This window comes from Platalea leucorodia (genome assembly GCF_965183815.1).
Source record: "Platalea leucorodia genome assembly, chromosome: 1".
In the NCBI taxonomy this organism is placed as follows: Eukaryota; Metazoa; Chordata; class Aves; order Pelecaniformes; family Threskiornithidae; genus Platalea; species Platalea leucorodia.
This window is the reverse complement of record NC_138823.1, coordinates 153,855,708-153,875,179: the sequence shown is the minus strand read 5'-3', so window position 1 is coordinate 153,875,179 and position 19,472 is coordinate 153,855,708. Positions and strand designations below refer to the sequence as shown.

The following is a 19,472-nucleotide window of genomic DNA, read 5'->3' as shown; positions in this document are numbered from 1 at the left end:
GATTAAAATGCAGATACAGGTTTCTTGTCCCATATTTCATAGGAGCCATTCAAAATCAAGCTTCATGCAAACTTCTTTAAAGCTAATTTTGTGAATTCTCAAAGTAGTAAAGGGTTTACTTTGGCCAAATGTTCTCTTTTTATGTGATTATTTCTACTTTATAGAGGTGGAATATTCTCTTAGTTTTGATTATATTATTGTGTTCTAAATGTTATCTGGGCAATGTTTGTGTTAAAATACAGAATGTGTGTGTTGATCTTTGCTGAAGTGTATTTAATGGTGAAGTACATTTTAGGCAATAAATATGCCTACAGAGACTTTGCTAAAATGTGTTTTAGTGGTGAAGTACGTTTTACTCAATAAAATTTTCATATTATTGGACATAACAGACTTTTTAAGCAGTTTTTATGCCTTAAATTGCTCTCTGATCTAAATTATAATGACAAATGTCTGTTTCTGTGGTGAAGGAACTTTTTCATGTATTACTACTAAGTATTAGAACTATTTATTCTGCTTTTATTTCCGCCGTATATTAAGTGGCACTTGGTTTTAGCAATATAATAGTTTCCAACCCATACTATGGGATCCACAGAAGGTGGTTGATGACATTTTGCTGTTCTTTGTGGGTTTAAAATAGGAGTATTATCAGTTGTGCCTCAGTTGGAAAATTGTTATGGACTTGCATATCAGAAGCAGCTCAGACTCTGGGTTGCTTGCCTAACTTCACTATTTTGCCAATTCAAAGGAGAAAACTTATTCATGTGTCACCTAGCTAGAATTAATGCTCTAAATTATAATCCCCTGAGGAAACAGAACATGAACTTGGGGAGTCTTTGAAAAATTGACTCTGTCTGTCTTTACTGTCAAATTTGATCATTTGACCCAAGAAGAGAGAGTTCTCGCAGGATTCTGGCCAGGATTTAGAAAGAAAAAAACATTTTGCAATTGCACTCCAAAGTATGGGAGTACCTCTGTAACTGGGCAAACTGTTCAGCTGCTTTTTCAGGCTCCGAGACTGCTGTAGCTTCCTATAAATATATATTTATTTGAATGGTATACAAATACTAGTTTCCATACTATGTAACCTTGTGGGCAGAGGAACACCTGATTCTTAAAGAGGTCAAAAGTCCCCCTTTTTGTATTTTCCTTCAATGTTAATTGGGGTTGCCAGACCAAATCAGAGTAAGCCAAATTGTTGTGTACACAGTGTTGGCTACATGGGGTGCAGGGAGGTTTGATCCAATTTTAAGGAAAGGTTCTTTGAATCTGCTTAAGTTTTTCTCATTGCCAAAAAGTAGTTAGACCTTAAATTAGGATTAGTCTGCAAGCCACGCTTTCTTGTTTCTTTCAGATGGGAAGTATGAGAACAAAATTTCTGAATTTTTTTCTTAAAAAAAAAAAAAAAAAAGCTTAAATACTAAAACTAAGGTCTAGAAGGCACTTGCCAATATATGCAGTCTGATTTGTTCCTCTTGGCTCTAGGGATAGTACATAGGATTAAGGTCAAATTTATATTTTAATTTTTCTGTTGGATTTTCAGCCAAATTTCAGTTATTTTCAGAGGGCATCCAAGAGAATACCATAGCTACTAAAATGCTACTAAAAATCCCCATTTGTATATTTTCTCCTTACAAGCAAAATGATCAGACTCTTATATATGTTAAAATAAAATCTGTTTTTTACAAGCTTTGCCATAAACTTCCACTTTAGTCTTTGGAGAAATTTGTCTTTTTCCTCCTGTCAGAGTAACTTTTCTGCATCAGTTTAGCCCACAGAATAAGTAAACTGAAAGCCATGTCCTCAAAAGTTTGGTTTTTGTTTTTTGTTTTTTGTTTGTTTTTTTTTTAAACATTCTGGAATATCTTTATTTGTTCTTCAAAATCCAGTGCTTCATTGGCTTTCTTATTCTCTCTCCACTGCTTGCTAGTTTCCAGGAATGGCAGGAATGATGGATTGCATATAATATGAGAATAAGATGATTTGCTGCTTCTCAGTAAATTTTATTTTTCTTATCACAGTCCACAGGTCATTTATGTCCTTCCTTCTCTTGTTCTCTGTTGGTGAAAATGACATTTAAATGTACATATAGCTTTGAAAGAATCTTCTAGGAATTGCATTCCTAGAGTCTTATGGAGAGTGGTCTCATTTACAGTAGCCAGATTTGTGCCTTTTAGTGCCAGATTTCAAACTGCATAGCTAATTTTCACTTGCACAAAACTAAAAACTTCATTTCTTAGAGAGGAATTTTAAAGTTGTTTTTAAGGTCTTTTCTTGTTTAGAGGTAATTTTTTTCATATTCTTGTTCTGCTATATATTTGTGTGTGTATAATTTAAATATCAGGGAAAAATGCTTTCCAGAATGACTGATGTAGCACTTCTCATAATGACAAGAAACTCATGTAAAAATAAAAAAAAGAAGGAAGAAATTAGCATTACTACTAACGCTAGTTTTGCATATCAGGTTTTTAAAATACTGATTTTGAGGGGATGCTTCCATTTTGGGGCGTCAGCACAACTTTGAAATGTTACTTCCTAAGTCATAAATGTGTGCTTCTTTGTAAAAATGGGTTTTGGAAGGTTTTACCAGAAATTCAAGGATCTGTAGTCACTTCTTGATTCTGAGATGTTGCAAACTGGGTAGTTGTGTTTAGCCTGAAACCCAAATTGGAAGGTGGCAAAAACTGTGCCCACTTTCAAGCTTGTTCTTTTGGAATTACCCCTAAAAATACATTCAGGAATGTAAGATGAGATTCGTCATGGAAGTCAACGTGTAGCTAACTGTGGGAAATACCTGTTAACTAAAAGTTTATGTTTTTTTAAGGATATTGTTAAAAAAAAAAAAATCAGTAAAATGGATTTTCTGAATTTATTTTAAATAGGATATCAAAGCCATGGAATATAGAATGATTTCAGCAATGTGAAAAAATAAAAATACACTTGTTTTTATATGGAATGGGATGGAATAGAATAATAAAACCTAATAAGATTGATTGCTAAAACCTCCTAGAAATGCTTTTAAATTCAGTAGAGCTGATACTTCTTTGGAACACTGTTTAACTACAGTATTTTATGCTTTGAAAGTATGAATGTGTCAACAATCTTTTTGATTTAGTCATCAAGTGATATGTTAATATTAATATGGTCAAGTAGTTCAGTAGATGACTGATGTTCAGTTCATCACCTATCTTCTAAAGGAAAATGCTGTCATGAATTGATCTGCAGTATTTGCATCCAATATGGTGAACATAAGCCCAGTATTTCTTCACTGGGGTGGTAGTGTAATAATAAACTATTGTAAGTAGTTATATGTGTGACTAATTGAAGTTCATTTTGTTTTGCAGTTTGAATTATTTTACAGTCAGCATTTTAGTGGAAGGAAGCTTACTTGGTTACATTATCTTTGTACAGGTAAAAATAAGTGCTTTGCTAAACTTATGTTCTATACAACTGACAATTATTTGTTAAAAGTCCTTTTCAAATGGCAACAGACTTTGGAGTTGGAACATTATGTTGCATATAAAGACAACTGACTTATTATGCATTATAAATTAATTTAATATTTGCTGCTTAGTATTACCAAAATTTATGTTTTGTAAATGTGCATATGTTATCTGTAATTTATTACATCCAAGTAAAACTAGACTTGTACATTCTTAACTACAAAACAGTGCTGCAAAACTGCTGAGTTAATAACATTTGCCCTGGAATTGGTTCTGTAGTATCAGATGTCCCTTAGCTGAATATTAAATAATTTTTAAAAAGCATAGTATACTATTTTACTCAGATATATAAGTATCTAAGTAAATACACATATATATTTACTTACATTTATATTTACTACATAGAAATATGTGTTAAAAAACATCTTAGAAGAGAGATATAAAATTGTAGCTTAGTTTAGTAAGCATCAGTCAATCGTATTTTATTTCAAATGCTTTCAGTATCAGGCTTTAACGAATGAGCACCAGAACATGTTTCGTGGAGGTGAAAAGCAGACAGGCATGCAATATAGTGCAATGAAAATTTAGTTCTGAAGGTTGCTGGTAACTCACACTCACCTTCACACAAAAAATCTGAATCTGCTTTCAGGCAGACTTCTTCAGTGCTTTTTTTCCTTTTTTTTTTTTTTTTTTTTTTAATATCAGAGGAATTTAAAGAATATAAGAAAATTGTGAAAAATTTTACTGGACAAGTCTTTTATTTTGCTTTTAAATTTTTCCTTGGAACAACTTTCTTGTAATTGCTATTCTGTGATTCTGTGTAAGCTATTACTAATTGAAGCTTATGCGTTGCAATGCGTTGAGGCTGTTTGGAATTTCCTTCTTTTATTACTATAAATTATATTGCATTATTCAAATTCAACTCTGTAGGTTTCCTTTTTTCTTGAAAATATTACTGTTCTAGTATTCATAGTTAATCAGAGTATTTTTGTTGCAGACCGAATTCTATATGTGCAAATTCACAACATCAGTTTTCATCTTCCCATTCCAAGTGTTAAATGCGTACTCAGGTGTGAATTGAATGTCTGGATATGTATGAGGAGCTCTAGTAGTTAGGCTTCAGATGCTTTTCGGCATGTTCCATCAGTTTATAAAATACCACTTGTATCATTACAGGTGAAGTAAAAATGAATTATTTGTGCAAACCTTATGTAGCCATGGTCACAACATACCAAATGGCAGTGTTGCTTGCCTTCAACAACAGTGAAACTGTCAGTTACAAGGAGCTTCAGGATAGTACACAAATGAATGAGAAGGAACTGACAAAAACCATCAAATCCTTACTTGATGTCAAAATGATCAACCATGACTCAGACAAGGTATGCAGTAATGATATAAAAAAGTTTCATGTTTTCAGTCTTGCGATTCTACTATTTGTTGAGGGCTTTTTTTAACATAAAAGAATCCACTCTTTGCTTTTTTTTCTAAACTGTGTTATTGACCCTTGTGAACAATTGTAAATCTGTATTTATAAAGAAAGAGACAGGAGGAAGTAGGCTCCCTTTGTTTGCTCTATATGCCTATAACGGCATGGTATGCTGAAAAGGTAATAATGCTAGGACTCTCTTGGTTTTGTTGCATTTCATCCACATGGCTTTAGACTCACTGCTGTTGGAGGGGAATACTCTTTCAATACACCACTTTCAAAGTTGTACTGAATCATGAGAAGGAGCCCGAGTAGTAACCCAAAGAGTATTACAGAGATACTAAAAAAAAATTGTGGGATTAAGAGACTGAAAGTAACAGCAACCATTTTCTTCCTTGCTGACGTTACAGGAGAAGGCAGGAGGAGAGGGAGCAAGGGGAGCTTGTCTGAGAGGATTTTTGCTGCCATTTGCTATACTCTATCATTCCATGAGATTCATGAAATTCCAGTAATATTTGAGCTTTGTTTGTGGTTAAGGCAATGGTTGATACAGGTTCTGTTTCTGACCCTGCCTCATACTTCGTACGACCTACGTGAAACCAGTTACCCTTTTTCCCATCCAGCGAAGGGCACAGATGTCTGTTAAGAAACACTACAGAAGTGCCTGTGCATACCATACAAACGTCAGCATGTGCTTCCAGCTAGCCCAGAAAGCCCAAGTTATTCAGACAGTATCAGGCAGAAGAAACTGAGATAAGCTGTTCGCTTCACTTATGACAAGAAATCCAAAGCTGCTCTGATAGCTGCTTTTTTTTTTAACCAGGAAAATATTAGAAAATGGAAAGTGAGATCACAAGGAAGAACTGATGCTTGGCTGAAGCATAGGACATGCTTCCAATATCTAGAAATGAGCTCAGGTTGGAACAGTGGCTGGGAAGATGTCTGTTAAACCATGGGTGAAATATAACACTGGGAGCTATTACAGAAAACAGTGAGATTTTTCGTAATCATAGAAAGTAGCCCATTATTTAAAGGATTTATATTTATTTATATCTCGTATAAGGTTTGGCCAGTTTCTTTAAGCATATGTCATTGAAGAGTGAACGGTATAGCTTTCCAACTCTTCTAGCTTTTAATGTTTACCACTGCATTTTCTGGTTCTTTAATTTGCAGGCTATTGTATTCAAACATCTCTGCTAATTCTGTTTTCCTTGTGCTCCATCCAGCAATGTGAAAGCTGATCTGCAGACAGTCTATCAGCTTACTTATTGAATAAGCCAGTGAACTTTAATGGCTTAAGCAGTGAAATTAAATACACTAACTTCTCTTTACCTGTATCTGAGCACAGAAAAGTACAGTGTGTTAAATGTTATAGTTTGCTTTTGTTTGGTTGGGTTTTTTTGAAAGAGGGGAAAAAAAACAAAGAGAAAAACAAACTTTTGGCAAAATCTTTGTTGGTTCATTAGAATCATGCTTTTTGAGTTCATGCATAACAATTTATTTTGGTTTATACTCAACCACGTAAGCACAATAGTGCTAGAATTTAATGTTGGCTTATGTTTCTTAAAGTTGTTGATCTTCGCCCTTTCATGTTACATTTTCTATACTATGCCTGGATACTATAAAGTATTATAATGAAGAGTATTTGTTGCAGAATATAAAATTAGAATTAATATTGGTTTGAGTATATATTTAGATAAATATTGACTGTGTTTGCTAAAGTATTTGTTCTTGAGGCAACCATGGCTTGGCAAGATTCCGAAGTCTAAGAAGCCCAGTAACTTTATTCTGCTGGAAATTGGTAATACTTGTACAGACTCTTGCCTGGAAACTGCAAAGATCGGTCAGGTCATCCTGCTAGTTGAATGCAAAGGTGTTTGGACTGCAGGGAATAGTTACCATTTATTGAAAGAAATGGACTTTTACATGTGTGGAAAAGAATTGAGATTCTGACAGGAAAAAATTAGAAACATAGAGCTAGATGTGGAACTGTAGAATCGTAGAAGTTGCAGTTTGTCAACTGTTTCTGCTACAACATAGCAAAATGCTTAGATGTTTTTCTTTAAGTTCTGGAAGGCAATGTTAGTAATAGCTGTGAAAGCAACAGCTCGCTCTCTCTTGAGGTTCTGCCATAAATAAATGCAAATCCTACTTTCTTTGAAGGGAGAAAATGAGTTTAAATGGAGAGTGTTTGCAACTAAGTTTCAACGAAGTATTAAAACACAGATTGCTTTAATCATATGGACTTGTTAACAATCTTCATGTGTGTCAGAGTTCTTCATAGTGTTTTCTAAAATAGATTTCATTTCGAGGTTAGTTAAACTGTAGCTTGAAAAATTGACCTGGTTCAAGTGGCATTTTAGAATTTCCAACTACAAATCTGCTGAAATTGTTTGTATGTATACAAGCCCCTAACTGTGATTTTTCAAAGTAAATTGTTATCGGTTTTTTTGTTCCATTTCTGATTTTTTAAAAAGATTCTGTATTGCAGGAAGATATAGAGACAGAGTCTACGTTTTCACTAAATATGAACTTCAGCAGTAAACGAACAAAATTTAAAATTACTACATCAATGCAGAAAGACACACCACAGGCAAGTATTCTTTGGTGTTTCTAGCTTGAACAGCTTAGGAAGCTTATTTTTCTAAAATCAAATTTGTTGTATTAGTTTGGTATAAGCAGATGTAAGAGTCCCTGTGTAAGATTTACATCACTGTAAAGAAATTGTCTAAGTTTAAAGCTTAAGCACTGCAAATTTTTTGTTCTTAAAATATAGGCAGGAGAAGATGGAATGGGGAATAAGAAAGAGGAAGAAAAAGATAGACAAGAGCTATTCCTCTTGTACCAAACAGGATTGACATTTAGCTTGTCTTACCTAATGAAACCTTTTTTTGGGTGGTGTTTATAAAAGCAACTTACTCCAGGAACAGCAGAAGCAATCTGTTTTCCTATGGTTTTGTGTCCTTCGTCAACTAAAATTAACTCCAGTGTTGATAATCTGTGTTCCCTCTGTATCTTGTAAGACATAGGATTTTGTACAAGAGACACATGTGCTTCCAGACTCAATACATTATAGTAAATACTGCCTGCCTTTCTCCCTAGCAAAAACACTGGTTTGGATGTGTCTCACCTACCTTCCTGCTGACTTTCATGAAACCTGGTATTCTTGATTTATGGAAGTACTTTGCCTGGAATTGAACCTCACCTAGATTTTTGTATTAGTTGACCACTTTTAATAAAGTAAAAAGTATAGATTCAAGATATTTTTGTGAAGTGATTATTGATCTTACTATATTTTAAGCATTACTGTTCTTCCTGTATTGCAGGAGATGGAGCAGACCAGAAGTGCTGTAGATGAAGACAGGAAAATGTATCTTCAAGCTGCTATAGTCCGTATCATGAAAGCACGTAAAGTGTTGCGACATAATGCTCTTATTCAGGAGGTAAGATGAAATCCTCTTCTTGAACGTGATTTGGTTAAAACCTTCAGGATAGTTAAGTAAAACATTTGACTACAAAACTCTCCCATGTCGAAACTAATACTTCTGTGAAATTAGTGAGAATTTCATTGGCGTCTACTTTGAACTGCAGTACTGGAGCACTAGCTGTGATCCCTCAATCTTGTAAATGTGTCTTAGCACTAAAGCATTGAGTGCCTCTGTGCTTGCTCTTTCCTCTGGGCTGGTTCTGTGCTGACAGAGTCATATCCTATGAGAATCATTGCCAGAGCTACAGGTTCAATTGAAAACCTGAGTATGGATATTCTAGGCATGGAATTTCCACAGAAGCACCTAGCCAATTTTTGAGCTCTAATTGTGTTTTTATTCTAATTCATCACTTAAATTTTAAAAGTTGTCTGAGTATGTAGACCTGCACTTCTTAATCTCCCTTTTCCGTTAAGCAGTACAGTTGTCTAGATTTCTTTAGATTCTAGACTAATGATCTGTGAACTGTCACAGACTAGCTGGGAAGGAAGTGCTATTTCTTTTGTTTTTCTCCCACTTTCCCATCAGTGCTAGTTGCCTGCCTAATTGTATTTCTTATTCCAATGTAACCTTTGCTCCTACCACCCAGTTCCCAGTCTTAGTTTTCTCAGGCTTCCAAGGCATTCAGTCTTCAGTCTAATTCATTCTCATGTCTCCAGAGCCTTGCTCAATAGCCTCAGACCAGACTTGTGGGAGAGGGAATAAAGATTCCTGCTTCATTGGACCATTTTGAGCATGGAGGTGGGGGGGCATTCAGTCACTTTGAGATCTACTGTATGCTTTCTGTCTTGTGGTGATGGAGAAAACAGTTTACCACACCCACCACTTAATTTTTATTTCCTAAAAACATTAAACAGCTACAGAGAGCTTGTAAGCCCAGAAGTTGCAATGTGAGACATCTTAAAGGTTTTGGATATTGAAATAGTGCTTGTACACAAATACTCTGAAAGCAAGCTTAATTTAAGAAATCTGGTTTTGAATATCTAAAAGGTGAGGCAGCGTAGGTCCTGACTGCTTCTCAAAATCTTTGGTTATTTGGTTTCCTGTTACTTAAATCATCCATGCAATTATGTTTAAGTCCTGTAAGAATTTACAGTTAAAACTAGAAGATGGTAGGCAAGCCGTGTTTCATCTTTGAAAATACTTTTTTTCTCCCTACTCTCAAATTCTTTGAAAAAGTTTTCAAAGTGTACTTTGCTGGAGACCAGTTTATAAGGGTGGAATAGATTACAAATTTTTATATTTTGGAAACAAAAAATCCTTTCTTGTTTCTGTTTCTTTTTTTTTAAGTCAGGAGGCACTATCTGACATGCCTCTGCTGCATTTTGCTCTTGCAGAATAGTATGGTCTATTAACATCAGGAACTTTTTCATGCTTTGCAAGAAAGGGGGATATTTTGATTGTCACTCGGTTGAAAACAAAGTAAAGTTGGATCTCCCTTTATCTATCACCAGCCACATCCGCCTGTATTGGTTTTTTACCTTAGCTTTTAACTAAATTTATGACACTTTTGAAAATCATATCCTTTATCATTTTGTCTTTAGTTCTCAATTTTGAATACTACTTAAATCCTAGATGGATTAGAGTATTTAAAACTGAAGGCTAGGCTTCTAAATAATTCATATCTATGCTGCAGTATAGTGTAGGGACCTGATGTAGCCTTAAATAAGCAATTGTGAAACCTCAAGCAATAAGGTGAAGCAGTACAGAAAAATCCATTAGGGTTAATTTTTCCTCTTTTTTGCACTCTGAATTAATTTATGCCAATCTTCTTGCTGCCTCAGCTAAGCTGTCATGGGGACCTGAGATTGATTCTTTAAAATGTTAGGTGTCTTCTCTACAGTCTGTGATAAAGATGTACTCTTAGGCACTTCAGAAATTATTGCCAGGTTTTAGAGCAAATTGTGGGGAGACATGTTTTTACATAATTAATGCTTAAACACAAAGATGAAAATCTCATATTAAGTGGAAATTTTACCTAGTTATGTCTGCATTGAGCTCAGTTACTTGTTTTGCTTCATGTTGTATGAATAAGGCCAAACTGCCAGATGGTTCTGAGTTGAACATGCTCAGCTTTCTCACTAGACTGACCGTTATTAAAAAATGAATAATCATCACTTCTATTAAACTTCTAGAGTATGCACAACTAACTTCTTGGCTGTCCAACTTCCTTTTTTTTTTTGCCTGTTAACCTTGTAGTAAGATGTAATTTACTGCCAAGAGACTTTTTATTTCTTAAAACATTCATTTGTGATATTGTTACTAATTATGGTGACATTGTTACTTTTATCACGATGTTTATATACTTTATGTATATATATAATGTATTCACTTAAAAATTCTAGTCTGACTTCTTGAGGAGTAAGAATGAATGTTTTCAAAGGAAGTCTGTTTACTCTGAATGGTTAATATTTTCTTACCTCATTAATATTTTTTTCTGAGGTATAAGGGCAGGATTATACTGTTGTTAATATACAATCAAAAGATTCCTAGCCTTAATGTAGTTAGCTCTGATTCTAACAGTTAGACTACAGCACCACACATTTCGTTTAGGGTGAGGCGTCCAAGAAAATACTCAAGGCCCTTGGTAGACCTGTATATGTCAGGATGTGGTCTTTGCTGAATTGTTAATTGTGTTAGATACACCTTCATAGTTTTACTTTCAGCTCCATGCTGCAGTCGCTTGCAGGACAAGGTAGCTTTTCCCTTAAAATGAATAGGGTCAGTGGGAGTAGTGGAGGGGAAAGGTCAATGCAGTCATTCCCAGGAAATTTTTTATTCTGACCATCAGGTATTTCTATCCATCCTTCTTATTTGTGTTATCTTTGACAAAACAAAACAAAAAAAACCTTTCCAATACAAAATTCTATCTTTTGTTCTCTCTGTCCTAAGTAAATACATGAAGCATGATGATGACAGTCAGTTTGAGTACAGGGCTGAAGTTAGGTGAAATCTGAGCAGATCTATTAGCACCAAGTTTCTTCTCATTTGTACTGCTGTGGAACGTACCAGACTGTTGGCTGCTAGCCCAACAAAACTCGCTCTTTTGAGCTTTTTGTTTGCTTTGCGGGGTGAGTTCTACCTGGTGAGCTCTGTTGGCTCACAGACAGCTCCAGCAAGCTCTGGAGCTGGGACAAAGCCAGCCATGAAGAATTGTAAAGAAAACAGGAAATCCAGCTGAAATAAAAATCAATTTCTTTACAGAACAAATGAAAAACTACAGGCAAAACATACTGTGACACTTGAGTAGTAAGATCTTTTGTTTGAAAAATTCTCCAAGTTAATAGATATGCACATTCCGTTACTCCATGCCATTTCCTCCTCTTCTGTACAGAGAATGGGCAAAACTGAGAACTATTAAGAGACATCTAAAGTTTTGCCTGCAGTGGCAGTTTCTTCCACAATGCATATATAGATTTGTTTTTACAATAAATAATTTTTTACTGTATGTATTACAAAGTTCCAGCATAGCCAGATGGAACTTGCCAAATCGTAGGGCTATCTTCAGTGACTGAAGAAAGAGAGGTTCATCCTGATTGTCTCAAATTGTATAGGAAAGGAGGTCAGTGGTAGGAGGACTCCATTTACACCTTCCAGGCAGCTGAGCAGTTCAAGTGCCTTCCAGGACCAGGTATACAGCACTACATGGGCTGGAATTTAGACAAAACACGACAAATCCAGCTCACATCTCATATCCTGGCAGCTGCAACAGCAATGAAGTAGTGTAACTTTACAAAATGATTACTACTCGGGCTGTGTCTTCTCTGATTAAAAGTGTCATCTAGGGCTTATCAGCAAATTTTCTGAAAAAGAAGTGTTATTTTTTCTTGGAGATTTGATTGTCTAGTGCAGTAGAATCTCTGAGGATAGGTTGCATTTTTAATATATTTAAACTGTGCTATTAAAGAATGAATAAGGTCTTATTATAACATTATAGTCAGATTTATGGTAATTTGCTATGTACCTGTTTACATGTCTTCTAAACCTGTCTTTTTAATGCTATAAAGAAAACACAGTTTCACAGATCTTTATTAAATGACAAAAGTGGTGGTGGATGAGGAGAAAATTACATTCAACTTCAGAGGTAGTTTTGAAAAACACAATCAAGTGAAATTTAACCATTCGGAATTGTATAAACTATTATGAGAACTAAGATTAACACGTTCTTCAGGCATTTAATTTCCAAGTAAGACTGACATAACTCAAACAAAATTTGGGGGTTCATAAATTAAATATTCCAGAACAATGAAAGTACATAAACAGAAGTGAAAGCGACCTAGTCTAGGAAGAGAAGTCAGTTAGCAGAGCCAGCGTGGGAAGGCACATATGGTTTTACAGAATTTTCACTTTGCTTAAACTGTGATAATAATAAATTGAAGAAATGTGTTAATATTGGATTAATTTTTAACCTGAATATTTATATTCATTTGTACTGTGAGAAATTAAGCAAGCAAGAGGACTGAAAAGATCTGGTTAACATGCAGGCAAACTAACCAATGAGCCGAGCAGTCAGTTGAAGTGTCCTGACACTAATGTGTAGAGACGCTTTGTTGATTGTTATAAATGAACTATTCCAGGTTTATTTAATCCTGTCTTTAAAAAAAATATACTGAATTTGCCTTAAGGTCCTTAGCAGATATTTCTATAGCATTTGTAACTGTTGTAAATAAAAATAACACAAAAAATGTGTCTTTCTTTTGCAGGTAATTAGCCAATCAAGAGCTAGGTTTAACCCAAGTATCAGCATGATTAAGAAGTGTATTGAAGTTCTGATAGACAAACAGTATATAGAGCGAAGCCAGGCCTCTGCAGACGAATACAGTTACGTAGCATGATGTTGCTATCCTGCAGGTATGATTGTAAGGAGATCATTGCTGTCACTGTTTGGTGTGTTCCTGTGGGAAGAGGCAGGCCTGTGCCTCCATAATTGGTCACTTGGCAGCCCCCGTTTTTCTGCTGTTTACAACATCACCAGTGCCATGTCATGAGCGTCAATGAAAATGCCTATAGATATTTCAAGCTCATGTCATTATGACATTTCTTAAAACTTTACTAAAAGAATGAGTGAAGTATTGCTGAAATGTGGAAAATTGGTTGGGTACCATGCTTTTTTTTTTTTTTCCTCCCCTCCCCTTTCACGTTTGCAGTTGATGTTTTTTAATGTATCTTAAGACAAAGTAAAAAAAAAAAAAAAAACAAAAAAAAAAACAAAAACAAAAAAACCCTAAATATTGTAATATGACAGATAACCTAATAATTGTATCTACATTAAAATGTAAAAAAAAAGACGAACATGATACTGCTGCTTGTCAAATAAAAAAAATAAAGTTATATAATGTGTCTCGAATGATTGTAGAAATGGACATAGCATTAATGTCTGTAAATATTATTCAGATCTGGAAGAGTAAAAATAATGGTATGTGTTTGAGTTTTGGATAACCTCAGAAGTAGATCTGACGTAAGAACTAATTTATATAAAACTGAATACCAGGTATGTTACGTTTGATATGATTATAAAAAAATATTTATGGTCAAGTGCACATCTTGTTTTCTTGAGATTAGGCTAACTTACATTCTTAGTGCCTGAAGGCCTACTCTGTGTCTGTTAATCTCACGTGGTAGGAATTTGTTATGAGAGAAAATAAACAGACATTTGAGGGGATTTAAGTAGTGTAGTTGACAAAGAGTTAGGAATGGTTATCATGAACATCAAAGATACAGCTCAGTGGCTTGTGAAACCACCCTATTAATGGGAAAGAATATAGCAGACTGGTAATTGAAAAAATGTTGCTTCACTAGTGCATTGGCTAGACACACTACATGGATAGGTACCTATGTTTGTTTCTGCATAAGCCCATACTGTTTTTTTCTTGTTTTCCCTCCTAACTCATATGGTTGTATTTATCATATTTTGTTTTCCTCTGGCCCAATTAGATTTCTAGCTATTTTGGCAGGACAAGAGATCCATGGGCTATTTCATGTCCTGCGTTGTTCATCAGGGATGACACGGTGACTGTTCACTCGCACATAAGCACAGTATAATTTTAAAAGGTACTAACTCTACCACTGGAAGTAATTAGAGTTTAGTAGTATTAAGCGTGTGAACACACTGAATGCCTGCTGCGGAAAAGAACTTCCTCATGACTATGCCTGCAATTATCATTGACAGGATAAATATTAAGTTAACTTTAAATGTTCTATTTTTGCCAAATTTTATTTGTGTCCATATAAAAATATATATGTAGATATATATTATTTGCAATATTTTTTTAGATTGTGTGATATTTCATCACCTACTAAAAGTCCACAGATCAAGAATTAATTTTAGAGGAAAAAATCCTTTGGAGGAAGCTTTTTCATTCTTTTTTCTTTTTCTAGTTCTTGACTGTATAAAAAGTTTCTCTCTGACTCCCATATTGTTGTTGTCTCTTATTTCTTAAGTGGCATTGCATTCATATGTCATCTGTAGGCTATAGGAAACTTCCTATAGTTAACTAGGAAATGCATCAAGAAGTGGTAATATGTTTTCCTTACGTGGATTTTGCTGAGGGCAAATAAAGGGCAGTAAACAATGAAGGGCACTAAGCACTTCTCCCATATTTATGGTATTTTATCCCACTGCACTAAGATCTAGATTTTTTAAAAAGGATTTATGTCTTAAAGAAGTGGGTTTTTTAGCTCATCGTAATACGGTGTAGTAGGTCATCTAAAGTGCTAGATCAGAGTTGTATACGTGTGTTGGGAGACAGCAAAGGTGCTTATAGTGTAGTAAACAGGAGACACGTTAGCACAGATTTTGACTGGAGTGACTTTTAATCTATTTCAGTGTGAAATGTTTCTGTGCTTTGTAACAAGTAGTTCATTACTTCTTATGACAAAAAATAGAATAGAGGGAATATTCTATGACACGACAGAAAAAATACACCTGAACATTGAATCATCAGATCCTTTCTCCAGAAAACAAACTAACAGTGACACCAAAGCTACTGGAATCAAATGTGTTTTATCTTGTACTTGTGTATGAGTCAACAGATTTTAAGCTTGTTTCTTCATAAAAGGGTTAATAAAAGCTTTATTTAAATATAGATTGCAGTAGCAAAATTTTAAGACTGAGTTTGAAAAAGCCTTAACAAATTTATTTTCAGAATCACTTCATAGACGAAACAAAAACTTTATTGCTCTAGCCCAAACGTGTAAGGTTTTAGCATTACCTTATCTCTGAATTTTTGCATACCTAAAACATCAAAAGTAATATTTTGTTTTTTAGATAAGCATGCTGCTGAGTTGAGACATGTTTAGTGAGTTAAAAACATTCACATATTTCAGCGCAGTTGGCATCCCCAGACAATGTCTTTCATAATTATGCACAAACTCAGTCTTTTCAGTGCCTCTTGGGAAACATGGCTATAGCTGGGAAACATTTTGAATTCTACTTTAGAACTCACACCTTCCCCCTAAGGAAAAAAGTAGTGCAAAGATTCAGCCCTCTGTAGCTGGGTTAGGTCACTGAAGTCATTGCTGGCACACAGCGATGCAGCTTATGGTGTGGTGCTACAACCTGGCAACTCAATGCATCTGGCAAGAGTCATTTCCAAATACAAAGTGCTAATGGGTATTAACAGGAGGGGCAAATTCTAAAAAGACGTCCAAAAATGCCGTACATTTTTAATTTTTCACTAGAAGAAACTGGTATAATTGTACAGATTTTTTTTTTTATTTGTTATAAGCTTGTTAATGTGTATGACCTGCTAGTTTATTGGGAGCCATTCAGCTGAGTCTGGAAACATAATGATTTCATACATCTCATACATTTCTAATATCAAAATGCATTTTACCTCTACTATTGAGTGTTAGGGATAATTCTTACACTAACTGAAAATGTATTTCTATGATGTTTTAATTTGTCTTCAGATTGATTATCTTATTCTAGGAAAGAAAAATGTGTCCCTGTATTTCAGTGGGTTCATACATACAGGGCTGCTGGAGCTATGAGAGGTACTTAAATCACCATAACATGAGAAACAGTTTTCAAAGCGGAGACTATCCTTACTTTTTAAGAAACCTTTACAATGAGTACATCACTTTTCCAAATAAGGAGTAGAGTACAGAAATTGGTCAAAGGAGAAATAAATTTTATAAGCTGATATCTTTCAGCTGTGCTTAGAAAGCCATTTCTTATCCTTAAAACAGTTAATTTTAAAAGCAAGTTTTACAACATAGTATTAAGTCTTGAGCAGTCTGAATTCTTTGTACCCTAGGGCAAATATGTTAGGACTGTCCATGCTTTACAAATATGGTAGGTACCTGGAGTTAATTAATCTAAGGTATTACAAGCTATGAAAACATATTCTCCAGACGCAACTGTTCTTGCACTGAGTATTTTCTCTTATTACAAATCCGAAGTTAGCCTTGCTTACAGTGAGTTGTGCTGCACTTCCTAGCTGATAACAACACAGAGTCGTTGCAAGTTGACAGGCAGAAGAAGGGGAAGGATCAAAACATTGTTCGGGTATAATAATTTTAAAACAATGCAAGACTGCTAAACACAAGGATGTGTGTGCGTGGTTTTGAAGAGGGAAGGTGAACAAATATGACAGTAAAAGTAACGAGACACGTGTAGCTTGGATGTGCATTTCTTATTGTCTTCATTCTGTGGAATTCACAATTGCATCAGTAAGGGAAGAAAATAACAGCCTGCAAAAGGAAAGAGGTAGATGAGGAGGCTGGCCAGTTGGGCCCCCTTGTAGAAGTGCTGGAGTTGTATTTTTGTGTTCTTTATCTTTGAATAGTTCGAACATGCATATGTTAATTAACAAGATTACTATTGAGTTCAGTATTGATGATTATTTGAGGAAGAAGTGTGCTAGAGCGTTCAAAGAAGCAATGCATTGTACATAGCCATGTGTTGGTGCTGCTCCCATCAACTGTCCCAGGAGCACGCAGCACAAGACTTGAAAGCTCCCTTAATCTCTCCAGTAAGTCCAGTCTTGCATATGTACCTGAGAAGTAAAAGACTCTTCCAAGCAGTACGAAGCAAGTCAAAAGGTACTGTTAAAAAAATAAATATTGCTCTCCTGATGTTCTCTGATGTAGTGTTATATACCAGGAACAGAAAATCATGTATTTGGGGACTACGGAAGGTAAAGTGGGGTGAATGAAATGCTTCTCAGTGTCTGTATAGCCAAAGCATCAATTCTTTCAGTCTGACTCTTATCCAATCAAATGTTTGATTGTTAGGCCTGTTTTCATCTGAAAGAGGCCTTGCTCTTAGCATAATCATTGAGTGGTAAACATTGTAATGATCACCTTTTGGTGGGAGCTGGTGGTTCTGATGCATGTCAGACTGCCTTTTTCCAGCAGCTGTGAACAGCAGCAGTGTAGTTGCCAACAGTTATTAAAGAGGAGTGGTTTGAGGACAGTTTTGAAACTTGACAGGTCGCTGTTGCCTGTCTTTTAGCATTGGTTATATAATCTATAACTTACTAGGCATATATGATAAAAAGTGTAACACTTCTTGGGTAGTTTTTCACATTACGTTGAACAGTTTCAGTTCAGTTTTGTAAGATGTACTTGGGCTGTTTTTTAAAAAACTCTACGCATGGGTCCATTTTCCTTGCTACTTTCCAGCCACCAGCTTCATAGAATTCATGGTCATCAAAACTTGAGTTTGAGAGAATGAAGAAAAATACATCTGAAACTCATGATATTAGGTAGGTATCTGTATGTATGAAGGCAGTTTCAGAATGTTTTATGGGATCTGTTTTCAGCAATGCCAGGCATTTGGCTCCCTCGGAGCGGTGAGGGGCATGGAGTGAGGCGCTGCCTAGGACTGATGGGGGAGACTGTCAGTGGAAGGGTACGACCAGCCCACTGGCTCTTATGCTTCGGAAGCTGATCTAGTGTGTCTGTGTGCACAGCATCTAGCACATCTCTTTTCAGGGTTTGTTCTGTTTTGAAGAGAGGGCATAAGCACCGATGCCAGTCGGCATTCAAGAAACAGGAGGCCTGGCCTTTTTGATGAATCTGTCTTCATTCTGTCCTTGACCAGGAGAGTGCCCCAGTCTTAACCAATAAGGCAAGCAAGGCCTATTACCTCTCTTGGATGCGTACAAACTTAAATTGGCTTGAAGGTAAATCAGCCAAAAGGGATGAACTCTTACCTGCTTCCCAAGGCTTTTTGTGTATTTTTCGGTGCAATATTCAAGGGACTCGAAAACAATAATTGGGAGAAGGGATCTGTAACTTAGTTGTGAAGGTATTCCTGTGGGAGCTGGGGCTGTGGGCGTGGGTTCCAGTCGGTGGGTTGGTACACCAAAGGTGAGCCGTCTGCTTCTCAGTGCAGAAGGGAAGCAGCAGTGGCCAGAACTCTGTATGCAAACTTCATCCGCTGTGTTTGTTGATGTCCACAGTAGACTTAAGTGATAGCTAGTAATCTAGTTACTGGTAATGAATGAGTCTTCAGGTATGTGAACATTTAAGTTTAGGGACCATCTCACCACCTGGGGACTCAGAAAGACTTGGAAATGAGGCTTTCAGAACTACCTTTTTGTGTTTGCACATATGTTCTGCCTGAGTGCCATCTGAAGCTGTGAAAATGAGTCATGTGAATCTCACCTGTAGCCTCATCTCAGCGATTCCAGGTGAAATTCTTTCCCTTCCCCCAAGCGAGTGTCTGCTGCCACATGTTTTAGTGTACCGGTAATGATGTATCTAAGCCTTACGGTAGCCACAAATTGAAGGGAATAGATGTACACCCACAAAGCATGCACTGCTTAAAATCTGAGTCATGGCTGTGAATCAGAGATGTGCCCGTTGCAGCTGGTGAAAGAGATTTGGGAAGACGTAACATTCCTGTTGAGAACAGCAGTAGTCTCATTTTGGGCTAAGGAAACCTTCCATCTGCGTGCAGGCAGACTCTAGCCTTAAGAAACCTCTATCCATTGAGAGGACCCTGCAAATTAATACCTGTCATGCATTTTTGAGTAAAGTAATCAAGAAACTACTCTAGCTGCTCCTCAGCTCTCTCTCCTCCAGGCAGTAGCCTCGCCTGTTTCGAATGCCCTTCCTCTTTCAGAGCATTGGGTAGTTAATTTTTAAAAATGTGTATTTTAAAATACATGT

General features: G+C 35.8%; 1 protein-coding gene across 11 annotated transcripts in view; it reads left to right on the top strand.

The window, feature by feature from the left end:
• CUL2 (cullin 2) overlaps nt 1-19,472 on the top strand; it is a 73,160-nt gene that overhangs the window by 39,993 nt on the left and 13,695 nt on the right. For 6 of the 11 annotated variants that reach the window (XM_082314472.1, XM_082314479.1, XM_082314474.1 and 3 more), the window contains 4 exons: nt 3,342-3,408; nt 4,617-4,819; nt 7,358-7,459; nt 8,193-8,309. In XM_082314472.1, the coding sequence (XP_082170598.1) occupies nt 3,342-3,408; nt 4,617-4,819; nt 7,358-7,459; nt 8,193-8,309 (489 nt within the window). Of the gene's footprint in view, nt 1-3,341; nt 3,409-4,616; nt 4,820-7,357; nt 7,460-8,192; nt 8,310-13,054; nt 14,695-18,399; nt 18,440-19,472 lie in introns of those variants that run through there. The other 5 variants (XM_082314471.1, XM_082314475.1, XM_082314476.1 and 2 more) reach the window with 4 other exon arrangements.